Raw genomic sequence first — 22,367 nt, forward strand, 5'->3', positions numbered from 1 at the left:
TAGGTAAGCAAAGATTTCTGCAATTCATGCTTTTAATACGTTTGAATTAAATAGTTAAACTGTTGCATTATGAAATTCCAGCTATGCTTAAAGGCAAGTGGTCCAAAGTGTCACATGGTTTGACTTAGAATGCTTAATATTTTTCACTTAAAAAGCCTTGTTTTACCCATGTTTAGTGAGTCAAGCAATTACTACATAGGAAAACAACGCAAGAGTGGATTAAGAAATGATAAGGCCAACACATTTTCTTAGAGTGGCTGCACTGGGAGGCGATGGCCTAGTGGCATTATCGCAGACTATTAATCTATAAACTCAGCTAATGTTCTGGGGACCTGGGTTTGAATCCTGCCACGGCAGGTGGTGAAATTTGAATTCAATTTAAAAAATCTGGAGTTAGGTATCTACTGATGACCATGAAACCGTTGTTCGTTATTGGAAATATCCATCTGGTTCACTAATGTCCTTTAGGGAAGGAAATCTGCTGTCCTAACTTGGTCTGGCCTATGTGTGACTCCAGAGCCACAGCAATGTGGCTGTCAACTGCCCTTCAAGTGCAACTTGGGATGGGCAATGAAGGATGGCCAGCCACAAATGAAAAACCTCAAATCTTGGTACTGCACAATCCTCATGTATCACCTCTCACTTTCCCGTGTTAAATTCCATCTGCCCGATCTCGTAGCTGATAGATTTCCTTTTGCTGATGGATGGTATCATCATGTTTTCCAGACTTCCAAGTTTGGTATTGTGAGCAAATGTTGAAATTTTACTCTGTATTCCAGTATCCAGATGACCTGCAGAAATATTATCAAAACAAGCAAATAAAATAACACCAAACACCAGAGCCAGAATGTCTGCATACATTCATACCTTCAGATCTTAGATTTTGCAGAATTAAGGGCACCCACAATAAAGTAGAATATTGTATTCTTCATGGCATAATATCCCTGAGCATAGAAAACAATACATCTTCTGACTTACCATGAGCACGGTTGGCACAGCGGTTAGCCCTGCTGCCTCTCAGTGCCAGGGACACGGGTTCGATTCCCGGCTTGGGTCACTGTCTGTGCGGAGTTTGCACGTTCTCCTCACGTCTGCGTGAGTTTCCTCCCACAGTCGGAAAGACGTGCCGGTTAGGTACATTGGCCATGCTAAATTCTCCCTCAGTGTACCCGAACAGGTGTTGGGCAGTAACTTGTGGCACTAATAAATAAACTTTAAACTCATTGACACTGGATAGTTTCTACGTATGAGGTAAATATTTAGAGGGCTGATTGCACACCAAGCTAAAGATAACAGACTGAACAAGAGGCTATTAAAAATTCACTTTCTGTTCCTTTTATTTGAAATATTAAGTAAACATAATAGGAAGGCACGGAGGCCGATACAGATTAAATAGAGAGGTGATGGCTTGGGTTGGGGAAAATCCCTGATAACATGTAGATCTATCCTTAGCAAACTACACAGGTTACCTTGCAAAATGTTTCTCTACATGCTACTATACACATTTATCAAAAAGTACAAATGTCTGTATATGCTGTATAAAAAACATTGAAGTAAGGAAGTGAACAGAGCTGAATCCTGCAAGATAAATATTTTAAATTATTTCATCTGTAAATAATAGGGCTGCATTCCGACTCAAAAATATTAAGGGATAGACTCCAGACTCCAATCAATGTACAATAATTAAAACCGCTCTCAAATCCAACTCCCAGCGTTTAACCATTTCACCAACATAGCAAACACAAGCTAACCTCGTCGTCGGAGCAAGTAAGTCCCTGCTCATAGCCCGAGGACGCAACTCAGCAAGAAGTGTACTATGTGGGTGAAAAAGAAATCAAAAATGAATCTTTCTGGTAGTGGAGAGTGTGGCTCTTGATACAGTTCATGCTTGGAGTCTGGGGTGTACCCTTTTAAGTGTAATATAACATCACGTGAACACAACAGCGTAAGGTAGTATAGCACTTAAATAGGAAGTTCACGTGAAAATTTTAGTCAATATGACTACAATTAAATATAAATCTCCAAAGTAATTTATAAAATTGAGTAATATGGGAGATACATTTTTCTTTAAAGAAATTAATCTTATAAAATTTAAGTAAGATACAGTACAGTGGTCATTTAAGCAGGGAATTACACTAGTTCTTTTTTTTTAAATTATTTTAAAATACTTTATTTGGTCCTCCTGTAAATTACGTTAGTGCCATTCAGGTGGGTACCAGAAAGAATGGCAGTGCAGGAGCCAGATAATGAGCATCCTTCCGAGTGGCACTGCCCATTTACAAAGGAAAGACTGGCACAGACTCTGACTCAATCCCATACATTCTACAGGGTCTGCTTCAAAAGAAACAAGCGGACAGAGAGGAATGTGTCACTAGTCCCAGGGTGGTGGGGTGGGGTGGGGGTGTGTGTGTGTGGAGAGAGTGAGAGATACTTCCATTAAGTGGCTTCAGCCGCGCTCTGAAGTGACTTACAGAAAGGTCAGTGGGGTGACCGGACATTGTCCTGAAACCTTCATTTTAAATAGGCAAGGGGAGAGGCTGCGAAAAGAAAACAATCCAATGCACAAACTGACAAGATCCCCCTTTATACTTCCTGTAACCCGTGAGAGGGAAAGCGGTTGAGAAGGAAAAACACCAGTCAGCTTACTATGTTGTTGGCGAGTACATTGCCATCTTATTTGGTGCCCAAATCTCCACTCAACATTAAGAAACCCGTTTGAGATTAAACAGATTCGCCACGAGAGAGGTCTGCAAGATCTTGAGAACCTTGCTGTCCCTTAAAAACCTGCTTTCAGACTAATGTAAGTGCCAGCTAGCTGGTGGTGTATAGATTTGATAATGTGATTGAAAGAAGTGCGCCAGTCAGTGACCATCATGAGCTCAGTGACCTGCACATGTCTCTGGTCGCCAGCACCAGGGTTAGACCTTTATTTTGAAAATGCGAAATGAGCTTTTTTAATCTCGCAAAATGCAAGCATCGCACACAAATGGACATGGCTTTAGTGGAAATTAGTGGAATAGTGAAAACCCAATGTCAAAATTCATTTCTGTCCTCATCTATTATTGAAAAGAAATCTATTTCGTGCTTTGAGTAGCTTCCCCGATGACTTCCTTTAACAGGGTGATGAGTAACAGTTAATTCTGAAGTTGTGACTGATCAGTTTATGGAAAATCTCAGCACTGGAGACGGTGCAGCCTTACAAGGCTGACATTTCACACCTTACATCTCAATGGAACAGTTAGCAATTTAAAACACCTGACTGACACTGACTATATTTAGACTAATTTGGAACCTTGGCTTGGCACGCTCTTAACCTCAAACCAGGGTCCGCGTTTAATGCAACACTAATAAATCCAATAAAATCTAATAAAAACCTGGGGTGGGATTTTCCAGCCTCGCTTGTCCCAAAACCATAAAATCCCGCCTGAGGTACTCAAACCTTTCCATTTTCCGACCCTCACCCGCTCCGATTCCTATGACGGGTGGGGCAATAAAATTCCGGCCCTGAATTCTGTAAGGTATTTGTATTTTTCCAGCGCTTGATGCACAGGATAGTTCTGTAGTCTTGACCCAACAACCCTAGTGATGTCAGGCAGACAATGGCAAAATCCTAGAAGGCTACAATGAAATTACAACCCGGAATGGGGTCATTCTAACTGCACATTCACATGACACAATGAGAAAAAAAAATTAAATCAAAATCCCCCCTCCAACATGATTAGGGGGTTAACAATTGAGAGAAAGTCCCTGATTTCAGCATGTTCAGTTTGGGCCAGCACGGTGGCACAGTGGTGAGCACTGCTCCCTCACAGCGCTAGGGATCCGATTTGATTCCTGGCTTGGGTGACTGTGTGGAGTCTGCATGTTCTCCCTGTGTCTGCGTGGGTTTCCTCCCACACTCCAAAGACGTGCAGGTTAGGTGGATTGGCCATCCCAAAATTGCCCCTTAATATTAGGGGGACTAACTAGGGTAAATGTATAGGTATGGGGTTAGAGCCTGGGTGGGATTATAGTCAGTGCAGTCTCGATGGGTCAAGTGGCCTCCTTCTGCACTGTGGGATTCTATGGATTTCTACAGAACTGACATTTTCAGTTTGTCCTCAGTGAACAAAGATCAATAGCAGTCAGGTCTTCCCAATTCCAATATGCAGTGTTTATTTGTTGTCTAAACACTCTAGTGTTACACAATTAGCTTTCCCTCTCATTCAGAGCAGTGCCCACTTTGGGAATTCTCAGGCAAGTACAAGGAGAAACAGTGGAGGGATTTTGTTATGAGGGGAGTTTGAGTAGGTTGGGCCTGTACTCATTGGAGTTGAGAAGAATGAGAGGTGACCTTATGGGACATATTGGATTCTCGGGGCTTGACAGGGTCATTGCTGAGAAGTTGTTTCCCTTGTGGGAGAGTCTAGGACCAGAGTGCACAGTCTCTGAGTGTGTCTATTTAAGACAGGGATATGGAGGAATTTCTTCTCTCAGGGGGTAGTGAATCTGTTGAATTCTTTACTGCAGAGGGCTCTACAGGGTGGGTTGTTAAGTATTTTCAAGGGTGAAATAGACAGACTTTTAAAAAGTAAGGGAATCAAGGGCAACAAAGACAGAAAAGGCTGGAAACTCTCAGCAGGTCTGACAGCATCTGTGTAGAGGGAATAGAGCCAAAATTTTTGAGTCTTGATGACCCTTCGTCAAATGCTATAAGACCTGCTGAGATTTTCCAGCATTTTCTGTTTTTCTTCAGATTCCAGCATCCCCAGTATTTTGCTTTCATCTTCGGGATTGGGATAAAGCAGGAAAAGGGCTAGAATACAAGAGCAGGGATGTACTTCTGAGGCTGTATAAGGCTCTAGTCAGATCCCATCTGGAATACTGAGAGTGGTTTTGGGCGCATATCTAAGGAAGGATGTGCTAGCCTTGGAAAGGGTCCAGAGGAGGTTCACAAGAATGAATGCAGGAATGAAGAGCTTGTCATATGAGGAACGGTTGAGGATTCTGGGTCTGTGTTCATTGGACTTCAGAAGGATGAGGGGAGATCTTATTGAAACTTACAGGATACTGTGAGGCCTGGATAGAGTTGACGCGGAGAGGATGTTTCCAATAGTAGGAAAAACTAGAACCAGAGGGTACAACCTCAGGCTAAAGGCACGATCCTTTAAAACAGAGATGAGAAGGAATTTCTTCAGCCAGAGAGTGGTGAATCTGTGGAACTCTTTGCCACAGAAGACTGTGAAGGCCAGGTCATTGAATGTCTTTAAGACAGAGATAGTTAGGTTCTTGATTAATAAGGGGATCAGGGGTTATGGGAAAAAGGCAGGAGAATTGGGATGAGAAGAAAGAATCAGCCATGATTGAATGGTGGAGCACTCGATGGGCTGAGTGGCCTAGTTTTGCTCCTGTATCTTATGGAAGTTGAGCTGAGGGTTATATCAGATCAACCATGATCTCACTGAATGGTGGAGCAGACTTAATGGGCCGAATGGACTTCTTCTGCTCTTACATTTTATGGTTCTTTTCAGGAGCTTTGGTGCAGAATGCTGCACTAGCACGGCTTCCCCATTCTCCCCGCCAAGACGTGCACTGTTACCCTCTCCACTGAGGTACACGCAGAGGGAAAGAAAAAGAATGGATGCGGGTTTGTTTTAAGCCTGTGACGGCGTTGGGCCCTGGCTGTCTTGCTCTATCGCTCCTCCTTTCCTCGGAACGATGAACGGGGGTGGTGGGGGGATCGGGGTATTAGAAGTGGAATATGGAGTTCTCTGTCACAAACCATTCTTCAAGCAGTGTCCACCAAACATGTTAAACGGGGGGGGGGGGGCGGAATCAAGATAGTGAAATAAAGAAGATTGGGTAAAAAGCAGGATGATTAGGAGGTACAGACACAGGAAAACACAGTACAGACTTAAAGGGCCAAAGAGTCTGCTTCTGTGGTGTAAATCTATGATTCTTATTTTGCTGTACAAATGCCAAAGTGTGTGGGTTTTGTGAAAGACTAACATGGACAAATAGAGATGAAATCCCACAGAGCAATCCAAAACGTCATTGTCTCTGCAGACGTCACAAATGAGGAGAAAGTTATCATGCAAGGTGATAACTTTTAACACGGACATTTGCAGCCCTGCACCTCGCTCGCCCACTGGAAAGGAAAGTACTCCTGCTGTACCATAGTATTTATCAGAACCAGCCCCCAGTGACTGGACAAGCTACTGCATTATTCAGATTTTGGGAGCAATGCTTGATACATACAGAGGTTGCGCACTGGAAGCACAGGACTTAAGGATGCTGGAGGTGTGATTTCTAAGTGGGGTTTTGTGCCTTACTCTGGTCACCCAGTTTCAAGCAATGCCATGCAAACAGTCGAAGGTACGTGCTGGGGATATGGTCGGAGTGGAACATCGAGGAGTGCTTTGTCAGCAAGCGAACAGGTGGAAACTAAACCCCCAAAACAAGTGACAAAGCAAAAGGAGGAGAAGTGTCATCCTGAAGACTGCCAGTCCCAACAGAACACACAAAAGAGAGGACAATTGCATCACAGCTGATTGCCGAGCTTTACTCTCGGAATAATCTGTCCACTTGCTGCTAAATAAGGGATGGGAAGACAAAGATAGTTAAAATAAGCTACTTCATGTTGTGGCGCCTTATTGCATGCATACTAAACCTCAATTTTTCATTCTAAAAAAGGAGAACCCATTCACTCTGAGCCACTTAATTTGCTCAAAAAGCCAAACACACAACCTTTTAACTCCCAATTTTGACCTAACAATGAAGCAATCCAGAAGCAATAGGACACGGTTCTGTTTCTGTAATTTGAGAGACTCCGAAACCTGGAAGCAGGCCGGAGACACGCGAGTGCAAAACCACATAACAGGTAAAAACGGGTCACAGACGCTGGAGGGTATTCAGGGCTGGAGGGTGCAGAAAGCATCTTTGGCTTGCTTTCCCTGCCAGTTTCTGCTTGTGCATTGGGTTGTAAAAAAAATATAAAAGCTGCTGTTTTGATACCAGCAAGAAAAAGGGCAAAGAAGCTAGTGTTTGCAGGATGGTCATTCCTGGAGCAACACTTGTGAACCTTTAAGAGGGTAGGGAGAAGCTTTGAATGAGTACCACTTCCGTTTGCTTACTAATATGTTGCTGTGTTATGTATCAATGAATGCAGGTTCATCTCTGGGGTCACAGCAGACCCATTCAGGCTGCAGAAGGATTAAAAAGGTTCCCCTTAGTGTCAGCGCAGTCAATGCACTGGTCCTCCGTTCTGCTTAGATAGTATAAACCTCATCCCATGAGTCCGAACGTGAGCACTCAAAGCTGTCTCACTGTCAAAAATGTCTTTGCAGACTCGGCACTGAAGATCTACGTCTTCCTCCGATGTGGTGTTTGACTCCCTGTTGTGCTCATCCTGTCCGTTTTCACTAACCACGTCAGCTGCCTGGGGCTTCTCAGGTTGCTTGAGTTTGTGGACGATGTAAAGGTGCCTGTTCAGGGAGAGCGGGGATGTATAGCAGAGCCCACACTGTGAACACTGGAAGGTTGAACCGTCAGACTTGTGCTGAGGTATGTGCTCCTGGAAGTCAGCTTTGCTCTTGGTCATGTAGCCACATATGGAACATCTGTACTGCTTGAACACTGTGACCTTCAGTCTCTTGGAAAGCGACGCTATGGTGCTGGAGTCGGGCAGCTCACCCACCTCACGGTCACTCGCCATTCGTTTCCCAGGCACGTCCTCCACAAAACAGAAAATAATTCGTTATTTTAAGAGTGTGTCTGGATTCTCTTATATTAAGCTGAACTTTCCTTACACCTTAACTGTGACAGTGACACTACATTCTGCACCCTCTTCTTTCCTTCTCTATGAACGGTATGCTTTGCCTGTGTAGCGCGCAAGGAACAACACTTTTCACTCTATCCCAATGCATGTGACAATAATAAATCAAATCCTTATAGATTGTAAAATGTGATTTATTTGCTAGATGATTAACTTTGGGCATTGTTGCTGTGTGATTGTGAAGCAAGTCTGGAATGTCAGGATGGTGGAAGAGTTGGGGGTGTGTTCTCAGAGGTAATGGTCTTCCCATTCACCCTCCAGCCCTTGTCCTCCTTGGTGATGGAGGTTGTGGGTTAGGGAGGCGGTGTCAATGCCATGGACAGTGGGTAGGGTACAGCCTATAGGGGTCACACACTGTGGATAGATCACTGTGTTCCAATGACCCACTCATAAAGGCAAAGTATAAAAGATGGTGTTTTTTAAAAAAAGATTAATAACAGAGCGATGCATTGTTTTCTAAAGCCTGTGGCTTTGTTTACTATTAAACAATAATTTTTGCCCAATGTTGCATCTTTTTGTAACTCCGTAATTTGGAGGAAATGAGGTGTAGAGTGGCACCATCTAATGCGGTGTGCTCAAGTGCCACTTACACAGGAGGTGGTCTAATAAAGCAATGCACCCCAGCAGGGTTCCTCAAAATCCCAAACTCAGACTGATAAAAAAAAATCAGTGCTCCTCCAGTGATTACATTTAAATGTCCTGTTAGCTCCTGCTTCACATAACCAGCCAGCCACAATCTCTCTGCTTTCCGTCAACTAAAGCTTTGCAAAAGCAGAATTAACAAGTAAAGTTTATTTATTAGTAACAAGTAGGCTTACATTAACACTGCAATGAAGTTACTGTGAAATTCCCCCAGTCAGCACACTACGGCGTCCAATCGGGTTGATGCACCTAACCAGCACATCTTTCCGACTGTGGGAGGAAACCGGTGCACTCGGGGGAAACCCACGCAGACACGGGGGGAGTGTGCAAACTCCACCCGGACAAATTCCCACTCCTGACATTTCTATTTCTCTATTACAATTTTGTCTTTTAAAAAGCATTTAGACAGTCACATGGTACAACGGGTATAGAGGGATATGGACCAAATGTGGGCAATTGGAACTAGCTTAGGGGTTTAAAAAAAGGAGCGGTATGGACAAACTGGGCCAAAGGGCCTGTTTCCACGCTGTACACCTCTACGACTCTATGACAGTGACACAAGCTGGGAATCGAACCCAGGTCCCAGCACTGTAAGGCAGCAGTGCCACACGGTGCCACTGTAGTTAAATAGTTACTTTCAAAAGGAGATTGGTTAAATACTTAAAGCAGAAATATGCAGGGCTTTGTGAAAACTAACTGGACAGCTGTTACAAATGGCAGTACAGACATGGTGGGTCATAAGAACATAAGAACATAAGAAATAGGAGCAGGAGTAGGCCAGGTGTACTGTATCATCCTAGAAAACGTATTCAGCCTGATCGGTGGAATCACTGATCCTTTTATTTCTGGGACCTATTCTGTAACTTGTTTCCATTGGGAAGTGTTCAAACTGTAGCACATGCCAGATATGACTGTTGGGACCTGGAAATCCAGTCCTCGAAACCCAGACAAGCTAACCCATGCCTTATTTACTGCTCTGTCCTCTTCGCCAATCCCACAAGTGTGCTGGGACACTACGTACTGCTGATTTCCACATCTCCTGCTGTGAAGCATCTCACTACCATCTTTGAACATGCCCGTCTGACGCAGATAATATCAACATCCGCTCACATCCCACTGAGCACAAAATTGGGTCCCACCTTAAACCAACAACCAGATACAGGGAGGGGAAGACTCACTACTGTTGTGTCTGTTTCCCCATGCACAGCTTTCGGCATCTGGCTGAAGTCCGGGTTCTTGATGCCGTGCATAAGGTTGATATGTTTCTCCAACATGAAGCGCTTGGCAAAAAAGTGCTTTTCGTCCGTGCAATACCTGGAAACAACGACAGAAATTGTGAATACAAGATCATTACTGGGCAGCTAGCTGCCACCATTAACAACATAAGCAGGTGAACCCATCAAAACACTGTCAATGCCAATCTTCTTTCTTCAGCTGGCTAACTGTATAAGGGTTTCATGGAGCACAATGGATGTGGTCATAAGTGTCATAGAGGTTTACAGCATAGAAACAGGCCCTTCGGCCCAACTTGTCCATACCCTAAACCCATAAGATAGTTCTAATTGCCCACATTTAGCCCATATCCCTCTATATCCATCTTACCCATGTAGCCGTCTAAACACTTTTTAAAAGACAAAATTGTACCCGTCTCAAATACTACCTCTGGAAGCTTGTTCCAGACACTCACCACCCTCTAAGTGAAAAAATTGCCCCTCTGGACCCTTTTGTATCTCTCCTTTCTCACCTTAAACCTATGCCCTCTAGTTTTAGACTCCCCTACCTTTGGAAAAGATATATGTAGCTGATCTATGCCCCTCATTATTTTATAGACCTCTATATGATCACCCCTCAGCCTCCTAAAAATGTCCCAGTCTATCCAGCCTCTCTTTTAAACCATCACGTCCCGGTAACATCCTAGTAAATCTCTTCTGCCCTCTTTCTAGTTTAATAATATCCTTTCTACATGATGGGAGACCTGTTCTGATTCACACTGGTGTCAGGGGAAGCCAACGTGAAGGGATAGAAAATAGGTGCAGGAGTAGGCCACTTGGCCCTTCAAGCCTGCTTCACCATTCAACATGATCATGGCTGATCATGCATTTTCAGTATCCCACTCCCACTTTCTCTCCGTACCCCTTGATCCCTTTAGCCGCAAAGGCCATGATAGAGGTGTCCAAAATCACGGGCCACATACCCCTGGCTATATCAATGGGGAAGTAGAAGAAAGGATCAAGAGCTTCAAGATTTTAGGTGTCCAGATCACCAACAACCTGCCCTGGACCCCCATGCTGACACTATAGTTAAGAAAGCCCATCAACGCTTCTACTTTCTCAGAGGTCGAAGGAAATTTGGCATGTCAGCTATGACTCTCACCAACTTTTACTGATGCACCATAGAAAGCATTCTTTCTGGTTGTATCACAGCTTGGTATGGGCTCCTGCACTGCCCAAGACTGCAAGGAACTACAAAAGATTGTGAACATCGCCTAATCCATCATGTAAACCAGCCTCCCATCCACTGACTCTGTCTACACTTCCCACTGCCTCAGCAAAGCAGCCAGCATAATCAAAGACACCACGCACCCCGGACATTCTCTCTTCCACCTTCTTCCTTTGGAAAGACGACACAAATGTCTGAGGTCACGTTCCAACCGACTCAAGAACAGCTTCTTCCCTGCTGCTGTCAGACTTTTGAATGGACCTACCTTGCATTAAGTTGATCTTTCTCTACACTCTAGCTATGACTGTAACACCACATTCTGCACTCTCATTTCCTTCTCTATGAACAGTATGATTTGTCTGTATAGTTCTCAAGAAACAATACTTTCCACTGTACGTTAATACGTCACAATAATAAATCAAATCAAAATCATGAACATATATCACGCTGTAACTATATCCTCCAATCAATGAAACCTTTTGTTTAAAAATAAAAGCAGAAAATGCTGGAAGTCAGCAGGTGTGGCATCGTGGGATAGCATTTATAATATTCATTTTTAGGACCCTTTTTGCCCTTGAGAAGGTGGTGATGAGCTGCCTCTTGAACCACTACAGTCCCTGAGGTGTAGATACGCCCAGGATGCTGTTAGGGAAGGAGTTCCAGGACTCTGACCCAGCGATAGTGGATGAACAGTGACATGTTTCCAAGTTAGGATGGTGTGTAGTTTGGAGGGAAACTTGCGGATGGCGTTGTTTACAAAGGCAGTTTCTATAATAAATGTGGATGCAATAATTTACACCATTAGATATAGCAGCAGAATTAGGCCATTCAGCCCATCGAGTCTGCTCTGCCATTCAATCATGGCTGATAAGTTTCTCAACTCATTCTCCCACCTTTTCCCTGTAACCTTTGGTCCTCTTACCAATCAAAAACCTAGCTATCTTGTCTTAAATATACTCAGTGACCCATCCTCCACAACCTTTTGTGGCAATGAATTCCCCAGATTCACCACCCTCTGGCTGAAGAAATTCCTTCTCATCTTGGTTCTAATGGGAGTAATCCCTTTACTCTGAGGCTGTGCCCTTGGGTCTTAATTCCTCCTACTAATGGAAACAGGCCTTTCAGTATTCTGTAAATTTCAGCGGGTTTCCCCCTTCTCCTTCTCAAAAAGGATGGTATATTGTACTTTAAAATTACTGGGTGGGGTCTGCACCCTCTGCCACTGGAAAATCCCACCCAATGTCGGTGCGTCTGACTCCACTTGATCAGTTCAATATGATCCTGCTCACCGTGTGCACGGGAGGTCGCGTTATGTTTATAATCCTGTGTACACGTGCATTTGATGTCCACAAACCTCCTGTTGTTGTTGCAACACGTGGAAAGTGCCAACAGTTCCAGTGGGAATTCCGGTTGTAACTGATGGCAGTACTTACAGGGCATGGCCACCTGATGGCGCAGCGCTGCTATATCCAGCGTCTCCTCTGACACACCCAGGTTGACACTGTGCAGGTATGTTGGCTCAAGAAAGCAGTCAGCTCGGTTCCGCCCCCGCAGAAATCCCGCTGACGTGTGTTGTTCTGCCTTACAGATTTGACTTAAGGTGCTGCATGTGTCTGTGGAATGATGCGCTCCAGACACTGCCCCAAGGAAAGGTGGTGAGATAGGAGAGAAAAGCAGCACCCTTTCAATTCTCAGGTGGCCTTGCATAGTTCTCGGTGATGATTCAGCCACATTATATCTCTTTCAGATATTTGAGGTTGTTATAAATTCACTTCGAACCGAGTTGCTACAAGACTTGGCATTGTAAGTGCCAGAATGTATGCAGATTTTTATCAGTGTCAGTCTCTGAGTCTGGTGTCAATCTCTTCACATATTATGATGGGGTTGGTTGGCGGCTGCTTCGTGATGCGGAGCAATGCAAACAGCATAGCACGGTGGAACAGTGGTTAGCACTGCTGCCTCACAGCGCCAGGGACCCCGGGTTCAATTCCGACCACGGGTCACTGACTGTGTGGACTCTGCACGTTCTCCCGTGTCTATGTGTGTTTCCTCTTGGTGCTCCGGTTTTCTCCCACAGTCCAAAAGATGTGCGAGTTAGGTGCATTGGCCGTGCTAAATTCGCCCTCAGTGTACCCGAGCAGGTGCCAGAGTGTGGCGGCTAGGAGATTTTTGCAGTAACTTCACTGGGTGTTAATGTAAACTTGCCCTTGACAACAATAAATTAACTTTAAAACTCAATTCCGGTACCAGCTGAGGTTATCCACGAAGACCCCGCCTTCTCAACCTTGCCTCTTGCCTGAGGTGCAGTGATCCTCAGGTTAAATCACCACCAGTCAACTCTCTCTCAAAGGGAAGAGCTCTGGGACCTCTGGGTCTATGGCAACTTTATCTTTCATTATTATAGCACCTCAATATAATCAAAATGCTGGGTTCTACACTTGAACGTCTGCTTGTGGATACATTGCTGCCCATTGGACACATTATGAAAGGGTTGGTTAGCTCAGTTGGTTGGCGGCTGGTGACGTGATATTATCACTAGACTATTAATCCAGAAACTCTGGGGACCCGGGTTCGAATCCCGCCATGGCAGATGGTAGAATTTGAATTCAATAAATTACTGGGTGGGATAAATTGGCGTTTGCTAAAATTAGAAGTCTACTGATGACAATGAAATCATTGTCGGAAAAACCCATCTGGTTGACTAATATCCTTTAGGGAAGGATCTGCCGTCCTTACTTGGTCTGGTCTTTAGGTGACTCCAGAGCCACAGCAATGTGGTTGACTCTCAACTGCCCTCTGAACAAGGGTGACTAGGGATGGGTAATAAATGCTGGCCTGCCAGTGATGCCCATGTCCCATTACCAAATAAAAAATAAATTACTCAAGATGCAGAGATTTATCAGGTCTCCTTCCTGTACACTGGCTTTTAAATCATTCACTTCCATTTCTTACACAGTGAGTCAGGCGGAGATGGGGGGAGTTAATGTGCTATTTACTTGCCTAATGTCATTATCCACCACCCAAACATCCTTGTGTCCGTCAAATCTTCTGCTTGGCTTTGAATATGATGATAATTTAAGGGCAAGTACGATGAGCGGAAACTTAAAGTTTATTTATTCGTGTTACAAGTAAGGTTTACATTAATACTGCAATGAAGTTCCTGTAAAATTCCCCTAGTTGCCACACTCCGATGCTGAGTATACTGAGGGAGAATTTAGCGTGGGCAATCCCATGGCATTAACCAAAGGAGTGCCAACATTATAGCCAACATTTCTTCTTCAACAATGAAACAATTGAGTTCTATCCTGCTACTTTTAAGCACCTTTCTGAAGGGCAAGCTGGAATGACCATTCCAAAAGTGATTCATTAGCTATGAGGGGCTCTGAGATTAATAAAGGATGTGATAGGTGCTAAACAAATGCCAGTTCTTTCTTTAACCCAGTAGGAAGTCTCACAACACCAGGTTCAAGTCCAACAGGTTTACTTGGTGATGACCAGGTGCTGAAGGAACAGTGCTCTGAAAGCTTGTGATACCAAATAAACCTGTTGAACTTTAACCTTGTGTTGTGACACTTCTTACGGTGCCCACCCAAGTCCAACGCCGGCATCTCCACATCATTTCTTTAACACAGCAACAGGATTAAAGGCAATTAAACAGCACAACTGCACTCAATTAGAAATATTTGGCAATCTGATGTGAGAACAGCATTAATTTCATATAGGTCAGGTAACTTCAGTACATTCATGTGACAATGGGGGTCTGGTGCAGCACTTACCAACAGGTATAAGTTCTCTTGACACCATCGTGGTTGACTCGGATATGTTTCCGTAGGCTGTGCGAGGCGTTGAAAGATCGATCACACTGACGGCATGGATACCTCTTCATTGACTGTTGTGAGAGAGAGAGAACTGAATGATTATGTTTTCAACAGGAAGTGCAGAAGAGTTGGCATAAATCTTACTTTGGTTTCTATAAAGAAATAAAACACTTTGGCTGTGCAAAAGGACAACTTCTTATATCCCCTTCATTTCAGAGACTTGGTGCCTCGATTGTTATGCTTACAAATTCCAGTCACTTTTCTTTCTCACCGATGACCTCTGTGCACTCAGAGGGATGAAAGTAGAAAAAGCGGTTCCCACTTCTGCCCAGAGGGGTCTGCAGGTGTAAAGCTCCATCCCATCACTAATGGTGAGGATTGTCACCCAGATGTGTCTTCAGCACACAGGTTCCAAACTCACTTCATTCCTTTATGTAGAATTACACAGAATGTCCAGCTCAGGAGAGGCTACTCAGCCCCACAGAAACATGAACAAGATGTTCATCAAGAAGGCGACTTCTTGAGAGCTGTGCCCAGCATATCTTCTAATTCTATCTTTTACTCTCGTTCTATGCTTCTAAAACTGTATTCTAACTCTTTTATCCCTAGCTATGACTCCAACACCACATTCTGCACCCGCTCCTTTCTATCTCTATGTACAATATGCTTCGTCTGTATAGCACGCAAGAAACAATATTTTTTACTGTATACTTATAGACGTATATTTGGTTGCAAAAGCCACAAGCTTTTGGAGCACTGTCCCTTCGTAAGGTAAGTGGGAGTTCTGTTCACAAACAGGCCATACGAAGACACAAACTCAATTTACAAAATAATGGTTGGAATGTGAGTCTTTATAGGTAATCAAGTCTGAAAGACAGACAATGTGGGTGGAGAGAGGGTTAAGCACAGGTTAAAGAGATGTGTATTGTCTCCAGCCGGGACACATCTCTTTAACCTGAGCTCAACCCTCTCTCCACTCACGTTGTCTGTACCTTTAAGACTTGATTACCTGTAAAGACACGCATTCCAACCATTATTTTGTAAATTGAATGTGTGTCTTTACACGCCCTGCTTGTGAACAGAACTCCCACTTACCTGACGAAGGAGCAGTGCTCCAAAAGCTAGTGGCTTTTGCTATGAAATAAACCTGTTGGGCTTTAACCTGTTGTTGTGAGACTTGTTACTGTGTTTACCCCAGTCCAACGCCGGCATCTCCACATCATACTTGTACATGTGACAATAATACAAGGCCGCACGGTGGCACAGTGGCTAGCACTGCTGCCTCACAGCTCCAGGGGTTCTATTCCTGGCTTGCCATCCAGTATATGAATGTGGGAGAAAGTTTGGAGAAATGTTCTTTATGAAGAGGATTTTAGGATGAAGAGAGTGGTCAAAGCAGAGAGGATTACATCTCTGAAGAAAAATGGATGAATATAGAATCGCTACAGTGTCAGAAAAGGCCATTCAGCCCATCAGTCTGAACCAACCACAGTCCCACCCAGCCCCTATTCCCATAGCCCCACACATTTACCCTGCTAATCCCCTGACATGAGGGTTAATTTAACACGGCCAATCAACCTAACTCGCACATCTTTGGACTGTGGGAGGAAAGTGAGGCACCCGGAGGAAACTCACGCAGACACGGGGAGAACGCGCAAACTCCGCACAGGTGGTGACCCGTGGCTGGAACTGAACCCGGGTCCTTGGTGCTGTGAGGCAGCAGTGCTAACCACTGTGCCACCGTGTTGCCACATCTGACACAGAGGAAGAGGTGGGACAGTAGGACGATTTATAGGTATCGTTCGCAAAGACACAATAGGCTAATTAATCGCCATCTTTGCTTTCAACTTATGACTGTGAAGTTCCCTAGCACTGAGCCGTCCACTGACACAGGCTGCTGGCTTCCATGAAATCCCCAAGATAGATCATTTTGGGCTTCCAGTGTCGATAGGTCTGTATGTCAGTGTAGATCACTAATAAAGAAGTGGGGAAGAAAAGGAAGGATAACATTGGGAAATAGAGGTATGTGGAAACACTACAGGAGTACAATTGTCTTTCATAACTCCGATTAAATATCAGTTTATTTCCAAACTCTATTTATGAAACTTAATTATTATGCATGAAATTAAAGCTCTTTCAACTTGAGATGAAAACATGGGTGAGTTGTTTCCAGGGCAACTGTTGGAAGAGTACCTTTTATTGGTTGGATTGCTACAATTAAATCCAGCTGAATGCATGACAAAAAGAAAATCCAGCCTTAATCTGTTCAGAATAAACACATTAAAATTAAACGACAAAACAAGTGATCACTCAGTTTGATAATTTATCATTTGCATACGGGATTGCTTGCTTTGCAAAGGCACGACGTTCTGCCGACGGATTTGCATGGTAATGAGGCCTTGAGTGAAAGTCAAGAGCAGGCAAAGTTTTCATCTCTCTGGGGAATTCTGAAGGGGCTGACAACACTGAGTAACACAAAAGCTGCTCGTTCAAATAATCCTCTTCAGCAAACGGAATTGCACAACTTAACTGTTTCACAGTCCCAACAAATACACCAGCGCTCTTCAAGGGGAGAGGAACATTTATATTACTTAGAAAAATGAGCAGTAAGTTTGTCACAGCTAGCCCTTAATTTATCAAACTATCTCGTTGAATTAGTCCAGATGAGTTTCTGAAGGAGGATACTGGTGACTCCAAATACCCACTAACAAAAAAGCATGGAGCTAAACAAGAAAGTGGAGCAGAGTTACGATGTGCTTTATGAATATTTGCGGTTTCTCAGATACACGCCGGAATTTAACCGTCCCACCCACCACGGAAATCGGAGTGGGTGAGGGGTGGACATTGGGAAGGTCCATTGAGCTCGGATGGGATTTTACGGTTTCGGGACAAGCAAGGCCGTAAAATCCCACCCACATACTCCTGTCTTTAACTCTAATGGATATAACTTGTGTGTGCATGAATGTTAAAACATCTTGGCAACGCCAGTTCAGGTTTTGACAGGTTACCTTCACATTCAGCACTTTCTCTTGGATGGAATGTATGCGTGTATGTGTGTGCGCATATGTGCCTGTTCGTATGTTTGTGTGTGTGTGTGTGTGTGTCTGCATGTGTGTCTGTGAGCGTCTGCACCTGTCTGTGTGTTTGTCTGTCTGTGTCACACACACATGTATCACCAATAGGCTATTCAACCACAAGATGTGTCACAGCAAAACCTGATCCTGATCTCAACATGATCCACAAACATGCTAGCAATAAAAATCAGTAGACAGTAACTGGGAATCCCAGAATATTTACCACTGTAGCCAGTCAATAGCTCCGTCACCATCTCGAGTGAGACCAGCTAACTGGGACTTTTTGATTCTGTGTAATTCAGCTACCCACTGGACAACAGTAGTCACTTCACTGGGGGATTGCAAAAGATATTTATAAGTTCCTCTCTGGCTTTGTTCTGTAAATTTTATAAACAGTACCTGAATTTCATCAAGTATTTATAATACACATTATTGTACCAGCACAGGGAAAATTCTAAATCATCGCCACAGTGTCAGTGGCAGTAACAACATCAATAACTTAGCAAGCAAAACAAAGGATTAAGCAAGTAGTTCAGTAGCTGAGTTACACAAATATATCAACTTATCTGTACTACATATTTCATTCAGGTTGCTGCCACAAGTAAATAAACATATCCATCAGTGTAAATCATTAAGACAGCAATCAAAGGTTTTGGCAATGTACATTATAGGCTGAAGACGCTGAAACCAATAGTTCTCTTGTAATTTCTATGTAAACTTGTTATGTAGAAGAGATGGATACGGGTCTTTCAATTCTAAAAAACAGGTACTTGAAATGGGGCCACCCTGGAATATGGAGATAAAGCATTTGACACATTCTAGTCAGATACTGAGCTTGCCTTCTCACCCTTGTAGTTTAAAGTATTTTAATCAGTGTCGCAAGTAGACTTACATTAACACTGCAATGAAGTTATTATGAAAATCCCCTAGTTGCCACACTCTTATGTTCTTATGTTCACTCCAGCACCGATTCGGGTATAAGAATATAAGAACATCAGAACTAGGAGCAGGAGTAGGCCATCTGCCCCCTTGAGCCTGCTCCGCCATTCAATAAGATCATGGCTGATCTTTTTGTGGACTCAGCTCCATTTATCCGCCTGTTCACCATACCCTTAATTCCTTTACTGTTCAAAAAATTATCTATCCTTGCCTTAAAAACATTCAATGAGGTAGCCTCAACTGCTTCACTGGGAAGGGAATTCCACAGATTCACAACCCTTTGTGTGAAGAAGTTCCTCCTCAACACTGAGGGAGAATTTAGCACAGCCAATACATCTAACCAGTACATCTTTTGGACTGAGGGAGGAAGCCGGAGCACCCGGAGGAAACCCACGGACAGACAGGGAGAACGTGCAGACTCGGTACAGGCAGTGACTTGAGGCCGGAATTGAACCCGGGTCTCAGGCGCTGTGAGGCAGCAGTGCTAACCACTGTGCCACCGTGCCAACCACTGGCCCATTCATTGTAGGGCAATTCCTGTAAATTCTATCTCCCATTTTAAATGATTCCATGTTTGGATGCTACTTTCCTTCAAAGTTCTATCATTCTCCCCTCCTCCTGCCGTCTTTCATCTTGTCTTGCTGCGATATGCATTTCTGTAGTTGTCAATGCAATTGGAGGGTCCACTTCATATCAAACTGATCTTTGAGGGATAGAATTGGTTTCAATGACTCCGCTTTCATACACTTCTCCCACATACTTACTCTCCTTTATGAGAAGGCTCTCTAATCACCGCCTCCCACAGCAGAGTTCAGTGAAGTTAACAATCTAATTTGTAATCCCTTGACGCTGTGGCATCATACTCCTGTGCCAATGCACACTGGGGCATTAATTTTATCAGACTGGGATAAGCAGAATCACAGGTCTCAGGAGGGAAAGGACAGCTGTGTTATCCAGTCTCTTCAAATCAAGATCTGAATGCCAGGGCTTGTCAGGTGATCGCCATTGACTGGTTACAGATCATGTACTTCCTGGTCAGCACTTAAAGTAAACATAACAAAACCTTCCCTCATGCAAATCTCCTATTGAGGTTCAGCAACAAAAACAATTCACTACACTTACATAAAACAATGTTTCAGAAGGTGACAGTATTGGCAATTGAAAGTGTAAAGTTAATTTATTAGTGTCACAAGTAGGCTTACATTAACACTGCAATGAAGTTACTGTGACAATCCCCCTAGTTGCCACACTCTGGCGCCTGTTTGGATACAGTGAGACAGAATTTAGCATGGCAACGCACCTAACCAGCATGTCTTTCAGACTGTGGGAGGAAACTGGAGCACCCGGAGGAAACCCACGCAGACACGGGCAGAACGTGTAGACTTTACACAGACCGTGACCTGAGCCAGGAATCAAACTCAGGTTCCTAGCACCGTGAAGCAGCAGTGCTAACCACTGTGCCACCTAGGAGCTGGAGAGTAAAAGGAGTCTAAGGAAATAGGGTACCTTTTTTTTACTGCATGCACCTTTATTGAATTAATTATCAATAATTTGTAGAGAATTGTTGCCCCTGGAATGAAAGCATTGAAATGTTCTTATTACTGATCTGAGAAATTGTAAATATCATTGCACTTTACCATTGTAACAATTTGAAATGTTTTGTAAGGTATCCTTCAGATTTTATATGAATAAAGTACATCTTTGCAAAAAAACACATTTTTTTCTCCAAGGAAGAAGAAAAAACATTTCTTGGCCTTTTGGCTGAGATCAAATACCAGAGCAAGGTCAGGTACAATGCCTTTTCATGCCAGCTTACATCTTGTTTGTCTCTTTTAGAACCATAAAAAGCATAGAATTCCAACAGTACAGGAGGCGGCCATGGGGCTCATCGAGTCTGCACCAAGGGTATGCTTTGTCTGGATAGCGCGCAAACAATACTTTTCACTGTATCCCAATACATGTAACAAAAATAAATCAAATCAACTCTCCAAAAGAGTTACCCAGGCCCATCTTCTGCCCTATCCCTGTAAGTCCGAGCTTCTTTTTTTACCACGGCTAATCCACCCAACCTACAAATCTTGGGACACTAAGGGGCAGTTTAGCATGGTCAATCCATCTAACCTGCACATCTTCAGACTGTGGGAGGAAGCCGGAGCACCTGGTGGAAATCCACAGACACAGGGAGAACTTGCAGACTTCGCACAGGCAAGGTCAGAATTACACCCAGGTCTCTGGTGCTGTGAGGCAACAGTGTTAACCAATGTGCCTTCTTGCGGGGACCATAAACTGCATTGGTTTTTGGTGCAAGGAGATAGATTTAGGCTTGCCCGGCCCACTCCGAGCATTGGCTTTGTAACTTTAAGAACGGGGTGAAAATTAAAAGAAAAATCCATTTTCCTGAAAGATAAAGTCTCAGAATGGAAAGCTGACAGCGACAGAATAGATGAACTATTAGGATGTAGAATGATGAGAATGGTACATTTGAACAAAACCTTTAGTCTGAAATCATGGTAACCTATAAATGCACTGAAGGAAACTGAAGCTCTATCTTTCATTGTGAAATGCTGCTTGATTTTAAAATACTATATGTAGCAGGTGGAATGGGGAACATTGGAACAGAAAAAGGCTGTTTATCCCCACCAGCCTGGTTGATCTGCATCTTAAATCTGTCGACCTGCAACCTTGCCTATTGAAACTATAATTTTCAGTTTTGAAATCTTCAAGCGACTTAGCCTCATTGTATTTTGTGGGACAGAATTCCAGGTTTACGCTCTCTTTGTGTGAAGAAGTTCTTCCTGACATCAGCTGGCTCAAGGTTGAAGATTGTGCCCCCTTGTTCAGGATTCATTCCCCCTCCCACCCAGAAAGAAAATAGTTTCTCTCTATCTACCCTATCAAATCCTTATAATCGTTTTAAGCAATTCAAATAAATCACACCTAACCTTCTAAATTCAAGGCAACCCAAGCTTAATGTATGCAGTCTATTCTCATTAGCCCAGTATCAGTCAAAATGACAGAATTTCTCCATACTATTGACTATTCATGGTATGATGTGCTGGCCTTCATAGCAAGAGGATTTGAGTATAGGAATTGGGATGTTTTACTGTAACTGTATAGAGTGTTGGTGGGGCCACACCTGGAGTATAGTGGACAGTTTTGGCGTCCTTATCCAAGGGAGGATGTCCTTGCTATAGAGGGAGTACAGCGGAGGCTTATCTGGCTAATTCCTGGGATGGCAGGTCTATCATATGAGGAGAGACTAAGTTGGTTAGGATTGCATTTACTGGAGTTTAGAAGAGTGAAAGGGGATCTCATAGAAGCTTATAAAATTCTAATGGGTTAGATGGATGGATGGATTCAGAAAGAATGTTTCCAATTGTGGGGGAGTCCAGAACTAGGAGGTCACAGTTTGAAGATCATAGAATCCCTACAGTGTAGAAGGAGGCCATTTGGCCTATCAAGTCTGCACCAACAATAATCCCACCCAGGCCCTATCCTTGTAACCCCATGTACGTACCCTACTAATCCCCCTGATACTTAGGGACAATTTACCATAACCAATCAACCTAACACGCACGTCTTTGGATAAGGATAAACCTTTTAGAACTGAGGTGAGGTGAAATTTCTTCACCCAGAGGATGG

General features: G+C 43.7%; 1 protein-coding gene across 1 annotated transcript in view; it reads right to left on the reverse strand.

The window, feature by feature from the left end:
* Window positions 1–1,338: 1,338 nt before the first annotated feature.
* Window positions 1,339–22,367, reverse strand: part of znf592 (zinc finger protein 592) — a 121,310-nt gene continuing 100,281 nt past the window's right edge. Inside the window, exons 7-9 of the mRNA XM_080216289.1 lie at window positions 14,671–14,783; window positions 9,634–9,769; window positions 1,339–7,711 (exon numbers count right to left, since the gene is read on the reverse strand). Of these exons, the coding sequence (XP_080072415.1) occupies window positions 7,223–7,711; window positions 9,634–9,769; window positions 14,671–14,783 (738 nt within the window). The 3' untranslated portion in view covers window positions 1,339–7,222. The remainder of the gene's footprint in view (window positions 7,712–9,633; window positions 9,770–14,670; window positions 14,784–22,367) is intronic.

The sequence above is a fragment of the Carcharhinus amblyrhynchos genome, chromosome 32 (assembly GCF_965287045.1).
Source record: "Carcharhinus amblyrhynchos chromosome 32, sCarAmb.v2.hapA, whole genome shotgun sequence".
NCBI lineage: Eukaryota > Metazoa > Chordata > Chondrichthyes > Carcharhiniformes > Carcharhinidae > Carcharhinus > Carcharhinus amblyrhynchos.